The sequence below is a fragment of the Rhinolophus hipposideros genome (genome assembly GCF_964194185.1).
Source record: "Rhinolophus hipposideros genome assembly, chromosome: 19".
NCBI lineage: Eukaryota > Metazoa > Chordata > Mammalia > Chiroptera > Rhinolophidae > Rhinolophus > Rhinolophus hipposideros.
Window position 1 is genome coordinate 1,685,693 of NC_138065.1, and position 18,785 is coordinate 1,704,477.

Consider the following 18,785-nt stretch of genomic DNA (forward strand, 5'->3'; position numbering starts at 1 on the left):
GGCTTGAACCGAAGGGTGGGGGTAGAGGCGGAAGAAAGGGGGGGAAAGGATTTGTAAAAGACAAGTAGACACGGAATATATGAAACCATTATCAGAGTTTATTTTATTGTAATTGACGTGGAATTATTCCTTTTTGGAGGTACTAGATAGAGAACCATTTAGAATGGTTGAAAGCAGTAAGAGGTCAGAGTTTTTATTCCTGTTCTAAGATATGTGCAACGTGTTTAGAGTGTGTTTTTCAAAGTGTGTCCAAAGGGACCACTTGGGTTGAGATCACCATGGTGTGGGGTCCCTCAGGAGTGCCCATTACCAGTGCACGGTACTTGAGCTCACCCCAGACCTAGGACTCGGGGCCGTGGGTGGGCAGGGGACTGTGCATTGGTGAAAACGTGCTTGTTCCTTCCTTTGCACATGGAAGTACGAGAACCACTTCACTTCGGAAGTATCCTGGTGCGTGTCATATCCCGTTTAGCAAGCACCTGTCCTGTGTGTGCTTACCTTCTGTGGCAAGGCAGGCGATAGTTCGGAGGGGCCCTGTCTGTCTCTGACAGGAAAGAAGACGGACCCCAAATGCATATTGTCGTTTCTGTCAGTCTGTCCAGTCCCGTTCCTTGCAGCCTAATAGAAGAAATACGTCTGTTCCTCTTCCATACGACCTTTCCTCTAGTTGAAGAAAGCTAGTATGTTTTTTTGTAACGTTCTTTTTTGCTAGACATGCCCGTTTTTTATCAGTTTTTATGTGACAAGACTTTGAATACCTTCTCCAATCTGCCCCATTTCTTCTGAATGTGCCTAGTTTGTCAAACTAGTTTGGCTGACGTGGAATCTACTGCCCAGATACGGTTCAGCTAATATGAGTGAGGTTATCCCTTCAGGGTTCCAGATACCGTACTTCTCTGTATGCGGCCTCGGGTTGCACTGGCTTTTTTTTGATAGGCACGTCATTTTCTTTTGTTTAATTGACTATCTCTGGTTGCATAAAGTGAAATGTCATCTTTCTCCAGGGAGTACACAATGGACATGTAGCAATGATGAAAGCAGCCATCAGTGAGACAGAGGTTGTATGTCTCTCTGACATACAGAGTATAAGTAACATTGATTCCATATTTGATTTGGAAAAAAAGACCGAGGAGATCCACCACAGGCTGGATCAGGGTTTCCCAGCCCTGAATACAGGTGTAGAGAAGTTGGACGACTGAAGACTCTAGTTCATGTGGGAGAGCAAGGATTAGGGTTCAGGTCTCCTGCTCCTTACAGCTTAATAGACTGACTCCAGCGCACTTCCCGGTGCGTTTGGCAGTAGGGAAACTGACTGGTTCAGAAACAGACACAGGAAGGGGTGTGGACCTGAGTCACATCAGCGCCTGTCCCCCGACTGGCCTCCCTGCGCAGAGCGAGATAAAAGGCCGGAATGCGGCAGAGCTGATATGTGGGGAACCCAAGCTCCTTGCAGACACAGCCCAGCCTTGGATTCTGTTCATGAGAGGATTCTGATCGGGTCTAAAGGAAGTGGTCAAGAAATGACGCCCCACAGTGGCATTTGTTAACAGTACGTGGGAGCTTTAAAAAATTCTTTATAAAATGTCCCCCCCCAACTCTGTTGTTTTAAAACATACAAAAAGTTGAAAGCATTGTAGTAAACCTAGATTCTATGTAGATCTAACAGTTAAAACATTTTACCATATTTTCTTTATATCTCTATCTCTATTGACTTTTTTCCTGTACTATTTGAAAATAAGTTGTGGACAACTTGACAATGATGTCAAAAGCCTACTGTATCACCTGTAATATCTTAGGTTTGTCTACTATTGTACTTGACAAATAGTTTTCACGTTCATTATTCCACGTGAACCAAGCTGTGATACAAAGTAGGCAAGGAGGTCCTGTCTCCATTTATGGATGATACAGAGTCTTACTGGGGTTACGGCAGAAATGCTAATGATGGAAATGGATCCTCTCTCCCTTCTCCTATCAGGCTGACAGATAGCAGCGAGTACACCCTCAGGGGTAGTCAGTGCCCCTAGCTCGCTGCAGCTGGCGTTAGGTGGATGGCTCTTTGTGATGGCAAAGAGGAATTAAAAATGAAAACAGCCTATTTCAGTTAAGAGAACTTAATTATTTATATTCTTTGTTGGTAGGTAATTCCGACATGGAATATTTCACCAATTAAGAAGGCCAATGAAATTAAGGTAAACTTGGAAGAGGTAATTCTTATTGTTTTCCAGAAAGACTTTGTCCGTTTTGAAACCTAAATGCTTCCTTTCTATTTGTTAACATTTTGGGGGACTTGGAATTGAAACTTTTAAAATCCCAGCTTGGCTCTTAACACTGTGACCAAAGATTGAAGTTCTCCATAGGATGTAGTAGTCACTCATTAGTGCTATGTTTTCCTGAGGAGATACATAAGATCAGTGAATGGTGATACGGGAAAGTAAATAAATGTCTCCCAAGTTTAAAAAAAAATAAATTCCCAGCTTTGTTTTCCCCTCCTGTTACTCTCAGATTTGACTCTCTTGCTAGGACTCTCTTGAAGCCCCGCTTCGCTCATTGTGTTCTTAGATTTTTTTTCTCCCTCTCTGCCTTTTCCCTGTATTTTCCACATCCATACGACTTGTGTTTCCTTCCACTTTATTTCTTTCTGGATCTGTACTTGTGTAGCCCCCTCAGTTCGTGGACATCCACCTTGAAGAAGATGATTCGTCAGATGAAGAGTACCAGCCAGACGACGACGACGAGGACGAGACCGCCGAGGAGGTAGGTGGGGCGTGTGAGTGTCAGCCGCGAACACAGACAGAGGGGGCCGCGAGGCCTTCGCCACCTCGCCGCTTCTGTAGAGAGGACTGAGCCGCGCGCTTTCTGAGCTTCCCCTGTGCTGTTGCCTATCGCTGGAGTGGATTATCATCACTGTGATACTCTGTCTGGACGTGTTTGTGAAAGGATTTTAAATGAAGGCCCTACAGCTTCACCCAGTGTGCAGTGCTGGTGGGCGTAGCGAGCTGATCCCTGTTCCCACCGTCCGAGTACTGAGCTTCTCTTTCAATTGTATTTGCTCTCACTCTGACGGACCGACTGGTTGATACTCTGTGATTCTGTCTCCTGAGATACTTCAGACCCAGTGGAATGAGGTAGGGGCAGGAATATGAATGAAAGGGAATGGGGTTTGTTTTGTAGAGTTTGTTGGAAAGTGATGTTGAAAGCACTGCGTCGTCTCCACGTGGGGCGAAGAAATCCAAGCTGAGGCAGTGTTCAGAGATGACCGAAACAGACGAGGAGAGCGGCGTGTTATCAGAGGTAAATGTGCGTCGCACATAAGAGAGAAGTTCTAACTATGGAAGGAAATACGTACCCGTGATCCTGAGCCGTCACTCTTTGCTGAACCTGGTGCCAGATCAGTCATCCTGCCAGTACCTGCCCAGTGTTTTTCGTTGGTCATAACTGTTTAGCAAAGCCTTTGAAGCCAGTGAACATCTTAGAGAAAGCTGAACTCAGTGAAAGGGAGAGAGCTGTTTTGAATTCCCTTAAGGGGCCAAATATGAGTGACGAGCAGAGCTTCTTTTCTTCTACCCTTTCCTTTTTCATACCTGTTCTCTAATACTGTCCTAAAGCCATGTTTGTTAGATCTCCCACTTTTGGTATCTAAGGAGCACCCTGTTGGCTTCATTGGAAAGAGCATGAAACCTAATTACGCAGATCAACGGGAGTATACTTGACAGTACCCTGTTTTATGTCCCTCTATCTAGATAGGGAGAGAGAGATCACTAGTACATGAAAGATCTGCCTCTCCCTGCTTCTTTTACTTTTCTGTTTTTCTCCTCGTTCTCCCTCCCTTCCTTTCATTTTTTAACGTGCTTGCCTCTTTAAATCAGGCTGAGAAAGTCACCACACCTGCCGTCAGGCACATCAGTGCTGAGGTAGTGCCCATGGGGCCCCCGCCCCCCCCAAAGCCCAAGGAGACCAGGGACAGTGCGTTCATGGAGAAGTTGCATGCCGTGGATGAAGAGCTGGCTTCCAGTCCGGTCTGCATGGATTCTTTCCAGGTAAACATGTGTTTCGAAATCGCTCAGAAAGTCAGATGGAGTAATTTAGTTGTGGCTCTGGTTGGGAAGGGAGAGGAGAAGATATTAAATTCTGCTATAATAAGTAAGAGCCATGAAATTGTAGGTCTTTGATACTCCTATTTCGTCTGTGCTGTTTTACTGTGAAAGTGGCAGCTCCTGAGGACAGAATAAGGTATGTGACAGAGCATTTTAAAATGTGGAACATAGAAACAACCATCGGCCAGATCCCCCAAGTACTAACTTTTACCACAATTGCCGTGTTCTTTCCCTCTTTCTCTCTCTATACACGTAATTCTTTTCCTGAATTACTTGAGAGTATGTTGCAGCATGATGCTAAAAATTTCCCTAGGGATAAGGTGTGCCAAGAGAGGAAACAGAAATGTGTTGGGAGGTTGTTGCAGTCGTCTAGGGAACATTTTCTAAATAGATCTGCCTTTTCACTAGAACCCCTGTCCAAATCCCAGCTGCTCTGTCTTTTTGTAGAAATGGCCAGGCTTATCCTGAAATTCATATGGATATGCAAGGAACCTAGACTAGCCAAAACAATCTTAAAAAAGAACAAAGTTGGAAGTCTACTTCCTGATTTCAAAAGTTACTACAAAGTTACATAATCAGGACAGTCTGGTACTAGCCTAAGAACAGACATACAGATCAATAGAGCAGGATTCAGAGCTCTGACGTAAACCCTGACATCTGGGGTCAGTTGAGTTTTGACAAGTGTGCCAAGGCCAACTAATGAAGAAAGAAGAGTCTTTCCAACAAATGGTGCTGGGACAATTGGAAATTCACATGTAAAAGAATAAAGTTGGACCTTTACCTTACACCGCACACAAAAATTAACTAAAAATGGATTATTGTTATACCTGAAACTAATGTAAAATAATATTGAACGTCAGCTGTGACTGAAAAAAAGAAATAGTTAAAAATAAAAGAGATCACTGACCTAAATGTAAGAGCTCAAACTGTAAAACTCTTAAAAGAAAACAGGAGTAAGTCTTTGTAACTTTGATTATGCAGTGGTTTCACCAAAAGCACAAGTGACGAAAAAAATAGGTACATTGGACTCATCAAAATTTAAAACTTGTGTTTCAAAGGATGCCATCAGGAAAGTGAAGACCACCCACAGAATGAGAGAAAATGATTGCAAATCACATACCTCATAAGGGACTTGTATCCGTAATACGTAATGAACCCTTATAACTTAACAATAAAAACACAATCTAATTCAAAAATGGGCAAAGGACAGATGGGAGGGGGTTGGAAGGATGGATAAAAAAGAAGGAAGGGAGTAAGACGTATAAATTGGCTGTTATAAAAACAGTCATGGGGATTTAATGTACAGCACAGGGAATATAGTCAATAATATTGTAATAACTATATAAGGTGCCAGGTGGGGACTAGACTTATCAGGGGATCACTTCATAAGTTATATAAATGTCTAACCACTATGCTGTACACCTGAAAGTAATATATATCAATTGTAATTGAAAAATTAAAAAAAAAATTTTAATGGGCGAGGGATATGAATAGACATTTGTCCAAAGTAGATGGCCACTAAGCACATGAAAAGGTACTCAGCATCGTTAGTCATCAGGACAGTGCAAATCAACACTACGAGGGGTACTACTTCACAGCCACGAGGACGGCTATTGTGAAAACCGTGTTTGATGACAAGCGTTGGTGAGGATGGGGAGAAATGTGGACAGAAAGTGGTGCAGCCACTTTGGAAAACGGTTTGGCGGTTCCTCAGCAAGTTAAACATAGGACCCAGCAGTTCCCCTTGAAGAGGACTGAGTACACACGTCCATGTAAAAACATGTACACAAATATTCACAACAGCATAATTCAATAGCCCCAAAGTGGAAACAGACGTTCGTCATGTGATAAATGAATAAACCAAAAATGGCATATCCGCATAATGGAATATTACTATGCACGAAAAAGGAAGGAAATAATTGGTACGTGGTAGGAAATGGATCAACTTTGAAAACGTTATGCTAAGTAAAGGAAGCCAGAGACAAAAGGTCCCGTATCGTATGATTCCATTTATATGAAGCAGCCACGTAAGCAAATCCACAGAGATAGGAAGCAGATGAGTGGTTGCTGGGGCCTGGGTATGGGGAGGATGGGATTTATTTTTTTGGGGTGAGGACATTGTTCTGGAGTTAGTGTTGATGGTCACACAGCTCTGAATGGAGCAAAACCCACTCAATTTTACCCTTTAAAAGGGTGGATTTTATGGTATGTAAATTCTACCTTAATACAGCTGTTACAAATGTTCCTGAAATGTTGGTGTTAAAAGCTATGTCGTTGTCCTTCAAGTTTCTTGAAGAAGGCTAAACCCCAGTGGTTTAGAGAAGAGACCTGTGGTTTCCGCTGAGAAGAGCAGCACGCAGGCTGCGGGGAGGTCGGGGGCACTTGGCAGCTGTAGGCCTCAGTGATGTGTCTCTGTGTCTCCGTTGCCAGCCCATGGATGACAGCCTCATTGCATTCCGAACCCGCTCGAAGATGCCCCTGAAAGATGTTCCCCTGGGGCAACTGGAGGCAGAGCTCCAGGCTCCAGACATCACCCCAGACATGTACGACCCCAATACAGCAGATGACGAGGACTGGAAGACGTGGCTCGGGGGGCTCATGAACGGCGACGTGGGGGACGAAGGTCAGTGGCTCCGGTGGCGCGTATTGTCTGCTCTGTCCGGTAGCCCCGCGGTGCTGTCGTTCGTGAGGAGCGTAAAGCAAGGGGGTGTTTTTGGTTAATTGAGCTGAATTTTGTGTTTAACTGACAATTTACTTTAAATCAACAATTAAATTCCCTGCCCTCCCCTTTTTGGGACTCTTTTGAATGCTAAGAACCCCCCCCCCGAAACATGAATGCACACATAATTTTACATACCATTTTTTGAGAGTGCGTTGACTCCAAGACTCTTGTGTTAGTTGAGGTTCTTTATGATGATGCAAGTGAAAGAAGACTAACTCCCAACTTGCAGAAGGTCAGATGAATCCAGACTCCTCAAGGGGCAGAAAAACCTGCAGTGGGATTGAGGCACTGCCCTTCTTCCCTCTCTAGAGCCGTCATCTCGACTTTTCTTTGTCAGTCAGCTCCACTCTGAACCCTGTTGTTTTCCGTAAGGCTGGGAACTATGGTCATAAGCGCACCGTTTTCTTCTTGCTTTGCCCGCACATGAGAAGGACTCTCCGACACGCGGCACTGTGAAAAAGCCAGAACAACTCAGACTGGTTGGTCTGATCACATGCTCACGCTCGGTGGTGCATGCGATTCGTAGGGACACTGCTCAGCAGAGTCCTGGATTGGCAGCACCTTCTAGAACAATGTGCTTGCATTAGGCACTTATTCAAGAGAAGGGGTAGTGTTTGCAGAAGTGGGGAAGGGTAGTGATCAGCCAAAAACAGTGCGGACACCGTCGTGCCTAGTGTAGGAATCCCAGCCACAACCCTGGTTTGGTTTAGAATACAGGCAAAAGTTCCCATTGAGATAAACATTATTAAAGTTGTCTGGTGCACCATTCATCGTTTTGTGCAATGCATCTGTAGCTTGCGAAGATACAAGGAGATTGTGTGTGGAGTGATTCCAGACGATGCCACCTTCTTTTGATGGAATCAGCAATTTTGCTATTGTTCCCTTTTGGCTTTCTTCAGTGGGAGTGACCAGAATGTTTTATTAGTTGTGTTGTAGAGGAGTCACATGTTTTAAAAAAATTTATGTAACTGAACCAAGGTCAAGGTTACTTGCATTTTTATGTAAGCAGAATCATCCACTGTCTGTTTCACATTAATCTGAAGCTAATTCATTGCTCCTGTTTCTGGATCAGATCGTGTCCTATCGAATCTACTTACAGACAACCTACACAGCCTATCTGTATTCTTTCCCTGCCTTCTGAGAACAACCACCATAAAGTGGTATGTTGAAAAGAATAATGCTTTAAGATAAATAGGAGAACATACAGTCTGGATGGAAATAGACCGAGTAAATGTTTGGGTAGGTAAGGCTAGGAATAACTGGAACAATGAATGAAAGAAAATAAATCCTTGAATGTACCTTATAAAGCTGTTAATAATAATATTGTACATCGTTTGGCAAATGTTTATCGAGTACTTTCCTTTTGTAAGGCATTGTACTACGTAGGCTCCATGAGAGAGAAAGGTGCACAGTCGTTTGTCAGGAAGTAAGACTCGTATGAGTGGTGCCTGGCCCATTGTTAGATGCATAGTATGTTTCAGGTGAATGAAGTTGAATAAGCTCAGATACATCTTAAAAATGGCATAAATACTGTTCTAGAAGAGGGAGGAAGAATTCTTGTTTAGAAAGATCAGAGGAAGTGGTAATTGAGATGGACCTTTGAGAAGGATTTCATGACAGTGACAGTGAGTGAGGAGGGAGCACATAGGTGGAAGTAACCTGAGATGTAACACATGTTCTGGGTTCTGGACGCTGTGTCCTCCTAGGAAGTTCATTTTCTGTATTACATACGTGCTTGGTGTCCAGAAATCAAATTAGTCCTCACTTAACATCATTGGTAGGCTTTGGGAGTTTAAGTAAAATGACCTAGAATGAAACCAGCTTTACCATAAGCTAATTGACATACTGTACGCAAGAGGTAAGTTCCTGTGGCATTACAGCAACGTAATAACGACATGATTGTGGCTGAAGGAAACAATGTTATTCGCGAACTGCCTGTATTATATAACGAAAACTGAAGCCCCTCCCATGATGACAGTTTCGTACTCCCAGCGGGATCACTGATAATATTTTGGTGTGCATCTCTTAAGAGTTTTCAAATATAAAATTATCTTTTTGTTTTTCACATTAACGTAGAAGTAGGGAGAATTTTAGTCCCAAATTTAAAATAAATACTTTTCCCCAAACATTTAGGAAAGACAGATAACAAGTAAGGTGGTATGAATCTTAGCACTTTTCTTTTTTTCCACCCGCCCTCTGTAGCAGAAGTGCTAATGAGCGGCAGAATGCACAAACTTGTATGAGGGGGAGATGAAAGCTGAACTTGAGTCATTGTAATTGACAACTGCTATGTTATCCCATTAGACTTTCTGAGGGGAGTCTAAGCTTCTGGCTTTTCCATTACTCACCCCTCAGAGAAGCTGATGAAAGCTATGGAGCCTCTAGAAAGCTGTACATATCTACATACATGGATTCTTTTTCAGGATTTGTAAATCTCTTTCATTTATTGACACTTCCTTTTTCTACCAACCTATCCCAAGGCCCGCGACACCAAGGCTCAAATCTGTGCAGACAGAAACGAACAGGGACATCAGTATTTCTGTCGATTTTGTAGACATCGCCGAGAAAGTCTTGTGCCAGTGGTAAGAAGCAGCTTGTGACTCTGCTAGGCTTAGAATCCAGTTTACCATTCCAGGAACATGTCTGATAGCAGTAGTCTCGGGGCATTAAAGTGTTTTAAAGATGAATATGACTCTTCATAAGCCAGCTCTGCTTTTTTTGTCCTCAGAACTAAGCTGAGAAAATTGTGCCAGTAATTAAGTCAGGTTCTTGTAGCTTCGTCAGTGGGAGCAGCTTCGGTGCCCTGACATTCGTCACGTTGGTTGGAAGAGCTGAGATGGTAGCTGTTGGGGGGGAAGGCCAGACAGAGTTGGCTGTCAGGGTTTCGGGAGTCCAGGGCAGTTTTTTGTCACATGGTCCCTAGAACTTGCATCTCAGTCAAGGAGGGTAAGGTGTGTGTTGGATGGTGTTAATTAAAGCTGCAGATTTCAGGGCCTCCCCCCATGCCCACTTAATCAGCATCTAATGGGTGTGGCCTAAGGATCTAATTCTTTATATCCTAAAGATTGGAGACTACTGGTCTGGGAGTAGTTAGAGTGCACGATAAGGGGAGATTGAGGAATATTGGTTAGTGCAGAGGGTGAAAATCTGTAAAATTCAGTATTTTTGTTTGTTTGCTTTTCGGACAGATTACAAAGAGGACATAAAGCCAGAGACTGGGCTAGGTGTGGGCCCCAGACCCACCGGCTTAATTTACTGTGCTGGTAAATAGGAAACAGTGCTAGAGAGAGAGCCTAAGGCCGCACTTGAAACATGCTGGTCTAGGTTTGTAGCACGACGTGGCTATTTTCACGTGTTCCTTCCTAGTACCATCTGACCTGCGAGGTGTGAAAAGGGCGAGTGTCCTGTGACCGGAGGGTGTCACCTCAGATCCTGGTTAATCATGTTAATCACGCACAGAAGTGCGTGGGCTCAGGGCGGATTCCACAGCCACAGGGCTGAAAGCGCTTTCAACATGTTTGCCAAGTGGGTTCTCGGAAAATCCTGGCTGACCCATTTGTGCGTTGTGGGCAGAAGCTGTCTGTCCCAGTTCTCGCACCCCAGCAGCTGGGGGCCCAGCCCTTCATACACTGCCCGTTATGTTACAGGCTCTTCCAGAGCAGTCGTCGTTCCCCAGTGTTCAGAGAGAGCCGTACAAGGAAAGTACCCGAGAGATTAGGAAGACAAGATTCTGTTCCTAAGGCTTAAAGAAACAAATTTAAAACAAAATAACTTTCATTTTTTATTTATTCCCCCCCCCCCACTTCTTGCACCTCCCCCACCCCCCACGCCCACTCCGGTTCAAGCCGTCGTTTCTCAGTCTGGTTGTGTAGGACACAGCTCCCTGGCCCGGGCTGCTTTATGAGCCTGTGCTCCCCCCCCCCCCGCTGAGGCAGTCGGTTGCCAGTCGTTGGTCGGCCGCTCACAGCAGTTTTACTGGGGAGATAAACCCGCAAAGGCATGAAAAAGATTTGACATTTAAATAGCTATGTATAAGCAGGTGCAAATTAATGTATTGGAAAGTGAGTATAAACATTAAGTAAAGGATATCAGGTTAGATTGGGGTCAATCAGTACAGATTTTCCAATGACTGTGAACCAAAATGTGTGTGTATTTTCATTTTTAATGAAAGATACTCATTTATTATGAAAAAAGTAAAACATGGAAAAGTACAAAGTTCAGAGTTCTGTTCTTTAGGCTGTTGATACTTTCTGGGTGTCTTCCATGTATTTAATCAAGCACATACTTATCTTAAATAAGATTGTTTTTTTCCACAAAAGGAGTCAAGCGACATCCTGTTCTGCATCTTCACCTAGTTTCTTTCCCTTGATACAGTTTATTTTATTTTTACTTTTATTTTTTTAAAGATTCTTTTATTGGGGAAGGGGAACAGGACTTTATGGGGGAACAGTGTGTACTTCCAGGACTTTTTTCCAAGTCAGGTTGTCCTTTCAGTCTTAGTTGTGGAGGGCGCAGCTCAGCTCCAGGTCCAGTTGCCGTTGCAGGGGGCGCAGCCGACCATCCTTGCAGGAGTCCAACCGGCAACCTTGTGGTTGAGAGCCCACTGGCCCATGTGGGAATCGAACTGTCAGCCTTCGGCGTTAGGAACACGGAGCTCCAACCGCCTGAGCCACCAGGCCGGCCCTCACTTGATACAGTTTAGACCGTTCCCTGTTGTGATACACAGATCTGTAATTCTCTCTCCTTTAATAGCCACACACTAGTAAGGAATTTGTTTTGACATTTGGTAGATTTTTAAGAAATTCAGTCCTTCAGTTGTACTGGCCCCATTTCATGTTCTCGGTCGCTGCACGTGGCTGGTACCACCGGGACTGTCCACGCATATGCCGGACTTTTCCATTATTGCAGAGAGTTCTGTTAGACGGCACTGACCTAAAGCTGTCCCAGGAGAAATGTCACCTTAGTATGACAATCCCACAGTTCATGACTTCTTCACAGTTTCTCTTTAGGCATAGGCAAGACATCATAGCATCAACATTAGAGAAAGGAAGAAAAGAACGCCCATGTTTCTATACTCTAACATAACATGTGTGTTATGTTTGTATGTTTTTGGTTATTTGAGTCCTATTGTCAGGGTATAATTTTTCATACTTAGGATTATTATGTGTATGATACTGTGTTGTACTTTGTCATGTATGTAGTGAGTATTTATGGAACGTTACATGTTTATGTTTTATACATATATACTATTTTATACTAAGGCATCAGAATTATAGTCATTCCCTAATTATTGGGAATTAGGGGTATTCCTTGTTTTCACTACCACTACCTTTGTATAAATCGTTTTACAAAAGTATTATTTTCATGAGAGCACTACTCAAAGTGGGATCACTGAGATAAATTTTATATTCAGTTTTCTGGCTTTTGCTGCATTTTGAGAGATTTAAGCCTTGTTTGAAGGAAGGAAGGAACTTGACTTACTGGAAAGAATACTAGGTGAGACGGGTGAGCTGTGGGAAATGATCTGTGCAAAGGCACGGGGGGGGGAAAACAGTGAGTTACTTCAAACCTCACGAATCCATGTGCTTTATTGACGCATATTCTCACGTGCTGAGTATCGTACATTGGTACTGGAGAAGAGATTTCGGAGTGGGAAATAAGTCTGAACCATGTTTGTCCCTTAGATGAGGCAGACGATGACGACGACCCAGAATACAATTTCCTGGAAGACCGCGATGAGCCAGACACGGAGGATTTCCGCACAGACCGGGCCGTGAGAATCACCAGTGAGTCTGCGTCACAGTCCCGGCCAGGCCTGCTCCGGCCTGTCCCCGTCCACCTTCGTTTGCTCTGGAGATCTTTGGCGGGGAAGCTAAGACAGCTAAACTTCCTCTACCCATTGATTTCTGTAATTCTCGAAATTGAGGACTATATTCAGGAAGTCTGTTAGTCGCTTGGGCTCCCCAGTCTGTGTAAAGGCAGGGACTGTTCTTTGTACCCAAGTGATTAAGACACAGCATCTGCCTTGTCGGCTTAGTAAGGGACACAAACAGAGAAAGTTAGAATCCAAAGTGATAGGTGCTGTAAGAGGTTGTGTGTAAGGTATGCTTGTGGCCTCAAAGAGGATGTGATCTAGTGTGTGATACGGAGGGGGGTGTGGGGGGCTTCACCACATGAGAATTTCATCTTAGTTTGGAAGGAGGAGCAGGGCGTTTTTGGTGAGGCGGGGCAGAGAGGGATCTCTGCCAACCACGGAACTGGGAACCAACAACGAATGTGTTTGGAGAATCGTGAGTGGTTTGGTATAGTTGTGGAGTGAGTGGTGGTAGAAAGGTGAGCAGGGAACCTTGACTTTGAGTTTTGATCTATCGAAAAGGAGAGCTCAGAGTTTTAAGCAGGAAATGAATTGGAACTGATTTGGATTTTAGAAACAGCAGTTTGATTTAACACCAGTTTAATGTACTGGTTTGTTGGGTAAAGAGAACAAGATTGGAGGCATGGAAACAAGGAAATGACTTGGCTTGAATCATTTGTTTAAAAAATTACTTCATTAGCTAGTTTGCCAGTGATGGAAAACACGTATTTCAGAAACTATTGATTTTTACTGAGTGTATGCATGACCCTCTACTGGAATAGTTATACACAGCCCAGAGAAGGTAGGTTGTTGGCTTTTGACCAGGTTATGGAGAAAGCTTTATAAGCATCTAAAAGTATTTATTACATACCTAAATAACACAGTTTTTTGTGCAAAGAGAATTATGTAATCACGGTCCTTTAGGACTTATGTTCTAATTTGTTGCTTTCTTTGATCTTTCATCTTGTTTTTAAGATTGGAATGCCACTTCCTTTATGAAGCTCTTCCATTTATGTTGGTATGTTACGGCAGTTAAGGACAGGAAGCACTGACAGGGAAGTACCAGGAATCAAAGAGAAAGTACAGAGTGAAAAAGCTTGAGGATTTAGGCTTGGAGAAAACCATGAAGGAGGGCGTAGGAAAGTGCAGGAAAAATCAAGAAAGTCTGGTGGCAGAAACCAAGGGCAGGGTCTGTCCAAGAAGGAGCATCTGGTCCACAGTGTCATATGCTGGGAATGAAACATATGCTCGAAGCAGAAAAGTAGATCTCCTTTCGGTTCAGCTCTCAGCCTGGAATATAGGTGCCTTCCCTTTCTGTTTGTGACTCCCTTCAGTTTACAATTTCTCAGGGAGGTCCCCTCCTTAGGATCGATCTTCTTGCTTTGGACTCCATACCATTTGGTATGTCCTTTTTAATACTTATCACTCTCAGAATTGCTTGTTTCGTGTCTGTCTTCTGCCCTAGTCTGAACTTCTGGAGTTTGTACTTAGTGCTGTAGAGCCGGTGTTTTGCAGGGTGCTGACAATATTTGCCCATCAAATAGTGAACTTCTCTGGGATGCCTGCCTGAAGGGTCATCTTTTCTAGTCGGTGATCATAAGTGAAAGCTAGGGTCGAATTTTAATTTTGTTCTTCCTCCTGTTCTCATCTGACGTTGTCATATTTAATTATAATTCCTTTAGGAGGACTTGCCCTTACATGCATAACCAAAACTTAGGAGTAAAAAAGCATAGAATCATAGAGTTTGAAAAGTTTCATGTGGTCATAGCCTTTTCTCCCACTTGTTTCCAGTCTCTCATGTGGCCTTTTCGTCTGTTTGGGCACCGCTGGTGGGGAGCTTATCCATCGGCAGAAGTGTGTCTTCCATGAATATTTTCGCTACTGAATCCAAATCAGCCTTTACAGTTCTGTTTATCCTTTGTGGCTGAAAAATGTAATTTACTCCCAAGTGTGCAGAGTAAAAGATGTTTCTTTTCCTGACTTTTTTCTTTCCTAAGCCAGACACACCAAGTTTCTCCAGTTCTCTGGATGCCATGGTTTCCACACCTCTCACTGCCCAAGTTACCCTTCTCTGGATTCCAGCCTTTATTTAAAAAAATTTCTCACTCATTATATTATGAAACTTTTCAAACATAGAGAAAAATTCAAAGAATTGTACAGTAGACTAACCCATGTATCCACCACCTAGTTTCTTTAATTAACTTTTATTATATTTGCTTTATCACTTAGCTCTCCATCTCTCTCTATCTAAAATCCATATGTGTGTGTGAGTGTGTGTGTATGTGTTTTAAATGCATTTCAGAGTGAATTGTAGATATCAATACACTTCACTCCTAAACATTTCAGCATGTTATCATGACTTAGAGCTCAATATTTGTTTATAATTTCTCTTTTTAGGTAAATTTATACTCAGTTGTTTACTCAAATTTTAAATGTACCATTCAGTGAGTTTTGACATGCTTAAATCTGTGTAACCCAAACCCCTCTCAGCATACAGAATTGTCATCCCAGAAAGTGTTCTCATGCCCCTATATCATCCCCCTAGAGGATTTGCTGTTCTGATTTTTTTCCATCACAGATTAGATTTGCCTGTTTTATGACTTCGTATAATTGGAATCATATAGTCTGTGTTCTGTTATGTAAGGCTTTTTTCACTCAGAATAGTACTTTTGAAATTCATCCATATTGCGTGTATCATTAATTTGTTCTTTCTTACTGCTGACGCGGATTCCATGCGTAAATATACCAGTTTGTTGATCCATCTTTTACCTCCAGGTGTTGATGGACATCTGGGCCCTTGCTGAGTTTCAGCGACCTTGAATAAGGCTGCTCTGAACGTTTGTGTTCAAGCCTTTGTAGGCGGACGTGGTACTTCTCGTGGGTCAGCAGCTACCTAGGAGAGGTCAGAGGACAGATGTAGGTTTAGTTTTATAAGAAGTTGCCAGACATTTACCCCAGTGGCTTTCCAGTTTCCATCCTTATTAGAATTCCAATTGCTCTGTGTCCTCACCAGCATTTGGATTTGAGCCTTTTAATGCCCTCTGGGAAGGGCCCACATAGAAATGACCGCAGTCCTTCAGACGCCGTCTGGCTCTGCGCTCGCTCAGTGAGGTGCCTGCTTTCCCGGACGTGAGCGTTATTTTGCAGGAGCTGTGGCACACTGAGCTTCAGGTCAACCAAAATATGTGGTGTTTTTCACATTCATTGGTTTTGAGCCATCTCACCTTTTTGTGCCCTTAAGAAACCGATGTTTTAAAATCCTAAATGCAAGCCTTTACATTTCTTCTCGTTACACTCTGTCCATTAATGTGAGAAAACAGAATTTGGAAGCTGTCATCAGTTGGTCTGGCAATCCCTTCCAGCTTTGTGTCATTTACCGATTTGATGACTGTTTCATGGGTCTCCTAGGTCATGGATGGAGTTGCTGAGTAGTTCAGGTACTAAGACAGGGTCCTGTGACACATGGCTCGACTTCTCTCCTGACTCTGTGCAGTAGGACAGGTCAACAAACTGAATTTGTCTTACCGTAAAGTCATCGAGCTCACGTTCCATGTGTATCTTCCCACTAGAATTGAAGCTTCAAGAGAAAGCTTCAGTTCTGTTCGTTCTGTCACGTGTCCCAAGCCTCTAGAACAGGGGTAAACCCCCTGTCGGTGTCCGTAAATGTTTCTGAGTGACTGAATGATAGATAGATGAGAGGATACCTTGCTGAAAACAACACACATTGTCTTCTTGGAATTCTGCCTTATTGCAAAATGAAATGAACTGTGCCAACAGCATACCGTTTGGCTCTTTTGCAGAAAAGGAAGTGAATGGGCTGATGGAAGAGCTGTTTGAAACTGTGAGTAATGATCCTGGAGTGAGAATTTGGGATAGCAAAGTGGGTTCTTCTGACCACCCCGAACCCCTTCAGTCCACGTAGGAAAGAGGATAGTGGCAGGGGAAGTTTGCTAACTATTAGGTTGGTACAAAAGTAATTGCAGTTTAAAAGGTTAAAAAAAATTGCAAAAACGGTAATTATTTTTGCAGTAACCTACTAACAGACTTTGAACACCCATATGTAGGTTATTCTCTTGCAAGCATGGATGGCCCCCCCAGCTATCATTTGGTCCATCCATAAAGATTGCAAACTGGTTTTAGATTATTCTGAGCAGACATAGTTACCTTTCTCTTAAGTTTGTCCCATGAAATATATTTATGAACATTTTGAGTTATGCATGCTCTGTCCTCACCATTATAGATTGGCTGATTGAGAGATTTTTTTCCCTGTGTAGAGTCTAGTCACCCCATGTGTGGGACTGTGGGTGCCTGAAGGGAGGAAGGTGCTGCTGCAGCTCTTTCTCGGTGCCGCTAATGTTGTTAACGTCCTGTGAACTGCTCTCTGCTTTCCCTTGGCATGGCTGCAGCGACGTCCGCATGCCCATCCCCCAGGAAAACCCACCTTTTTCTTCCCCTCAGTTCCAAGACGAGATGGGATTCCCCAGCATGGAAGATGACGGCCCCGAGGAGGAGGAACGGGTGGCTGAGCCCCGGCCTAACTTTAACACGCCTCAAGCCCTACGGTAGGCTAGCCAGAGACCTTGAGCCTCAGAATGGAGGCAAGTATGTGTCTGGAAGGGTTTGCAGAGATCTCCGTTTATTTCTCAGCCCTAACTGCCCGAGTTACTGATGTCGGGTGCCCAGCCCTGGGGCGTGTTAGGTGTCGAGTGGCTAAGTCTCCTTACTATGGGGCAGTGCAGCTCTAGGCCACGCTGTATCTGTTTGGGAAGGGAGAGAAAACAGTAGCTGCCATCCACAGCAACCTCTCCAGGTGAGTGGTGCTGGAGGGGTGCGTGGGACTCTGGCCAGCCACAGAAATTGCCCAGTGGGAGCCAGGTTCCTGTCCTGCTCCTCATTTGTCGTTAGCATCTGGTAAGCGGTGGTGAAAGCCTGCTAGTTACCTAGGCAATGCCTTTTTATTCCCCTTAATTAGTTAAACCATGAAGCATGTGCAGAAACGCCCTGGAGTCTGAAATATATGTACTGTCCTCTTCACACAAAGTTGGCACTTGTGGTGCCCCACCCAGATGGCAGAGCCTTTAATTTTTCCCCGTTTCTGTGATGGGTTTGCATGATCCGTCTATCTGTACTTTGTTGTTATCCGTTCTGAGTTGCAGCAGAGGGCAGGGTGTGGGTTATGCCACGGGTGGAACAAAGCTAAGCGGAGAGACCACGGCGTCTGAGTAGTCCTGCGTGTGACCTGAACAGCATTACCTAACTAGAGAGCTTGGGGTCTGTCTGCCAGCTGGACCTTGGTGCAAAAGACAAGGCGTACTAAACAGTGTGCAAGCCAGACGTGTCAGTGATGTTCCATCCAATAAATGCCGTAGTATATCTACCACAGAAACCTCAGGATTCTGCTTTGTTTTTAGTTTTATTGAGGTGTAATTGACAAAGTTGTGAGATATTGAAAGTGTACAGCATGATAATTTGATCATGTTACACTGTGAAAGGATTCCCCCGTTGAATTAACACTTCTGTCACCTCACATATGTACTTTTTTTCCAAAGGAACATTTTCAAGGTTTCTAAGAGTGTATTTGACCCACTTACTGCGAGCCACAGTGCACAGAACAAAATTCAGGTGTAGCGGAATGGAACCATTGCTCCATCTGTAAACCTATTTCAGTTCCCAAGTCAACTATAAATTTTTAAAATTTGGGGATTATGTGACTACTTTAAAATCCTTGTTGAAATTCAGTTGCTTCCAGCATTCAGTTGATCTGCTTGGACTGCTGCTGGTCTTTCAGCAAAAAATGCAAACATGGTTTTAACCTTTGAGTAAATAACGTATGGGGAAGGTGAGTCATCTGTGCTCCCCTTCCCAACTCTCCAGGAAATACTATTACTAGAACGAGGCGCGGCCTGCTTTTGCATTGCCTGCTTTTTCTGGTCTCTGTTCTTCTGTTCCTGTTAGCAGTGCAGATAGTCAGGAGTTTTCAGTTCTCAGTAAAGGGTGTCTAGAGGACGGTCCCATGCCCTTAGGGTCTTACCCTGTGCCTGTCTACACTGGTAGGAAATACTGTAAAAGGAAACAGTTTTATTCTCAAAGGCTGTTGGAAAAAGTTATTATCATT

General features: G+C 43.7%; 1 protein-coding gene across 9 annotated transcripts in view; it reads left to right on the plus strand.

Annotated features, from left to right (window-relative positions):
* LOC308487379 (GON-4-like protein) overlaps nt 1-18,785 on the plus strand; it is a 69,339-nt gene that overhangs the window by 9,150 nt on the left and 41,404 nt on the right. For all 9 annotated transcript variants that reach the window (XR_013991692.1, XM_081025490.1, XM_081025491.1 and 6 more), the window contains exons 7-14: nt 2,139-2,189; nt 2,659-2,754; nt 3,172-3,291; nt 3,867-4,037; nt 6,525-6,717; nt 12,501-12,602; nt 16,471-16,511; nt 17,129-17,232. Coding sequence is in view for 8 of the 9 variants with exons in the window: in XM_081025490.1 (XP_080881616.1) it covers nt 2,139-2,189; nt 2,659-2,754; nt 3,172-3,291; nt 3,867-4,037; nt 6,525-6,717; nt 12,501-12,602; nt 16,471-16,511; nt 17,129-17,232 (878 nt within the window). In the remaining variant the exon portion in view is untranslated. The remainder of the gene's footprint in view (nt 1-2,138; nt 2,190-2,658; nt 2,755-3,171; nt 3,292-3,866; nt 4,038-6,524; nt 6,718-12,500; nt 12,603-16,470; nt 16,512-17,128; nt 17,233-18,785) is intronic.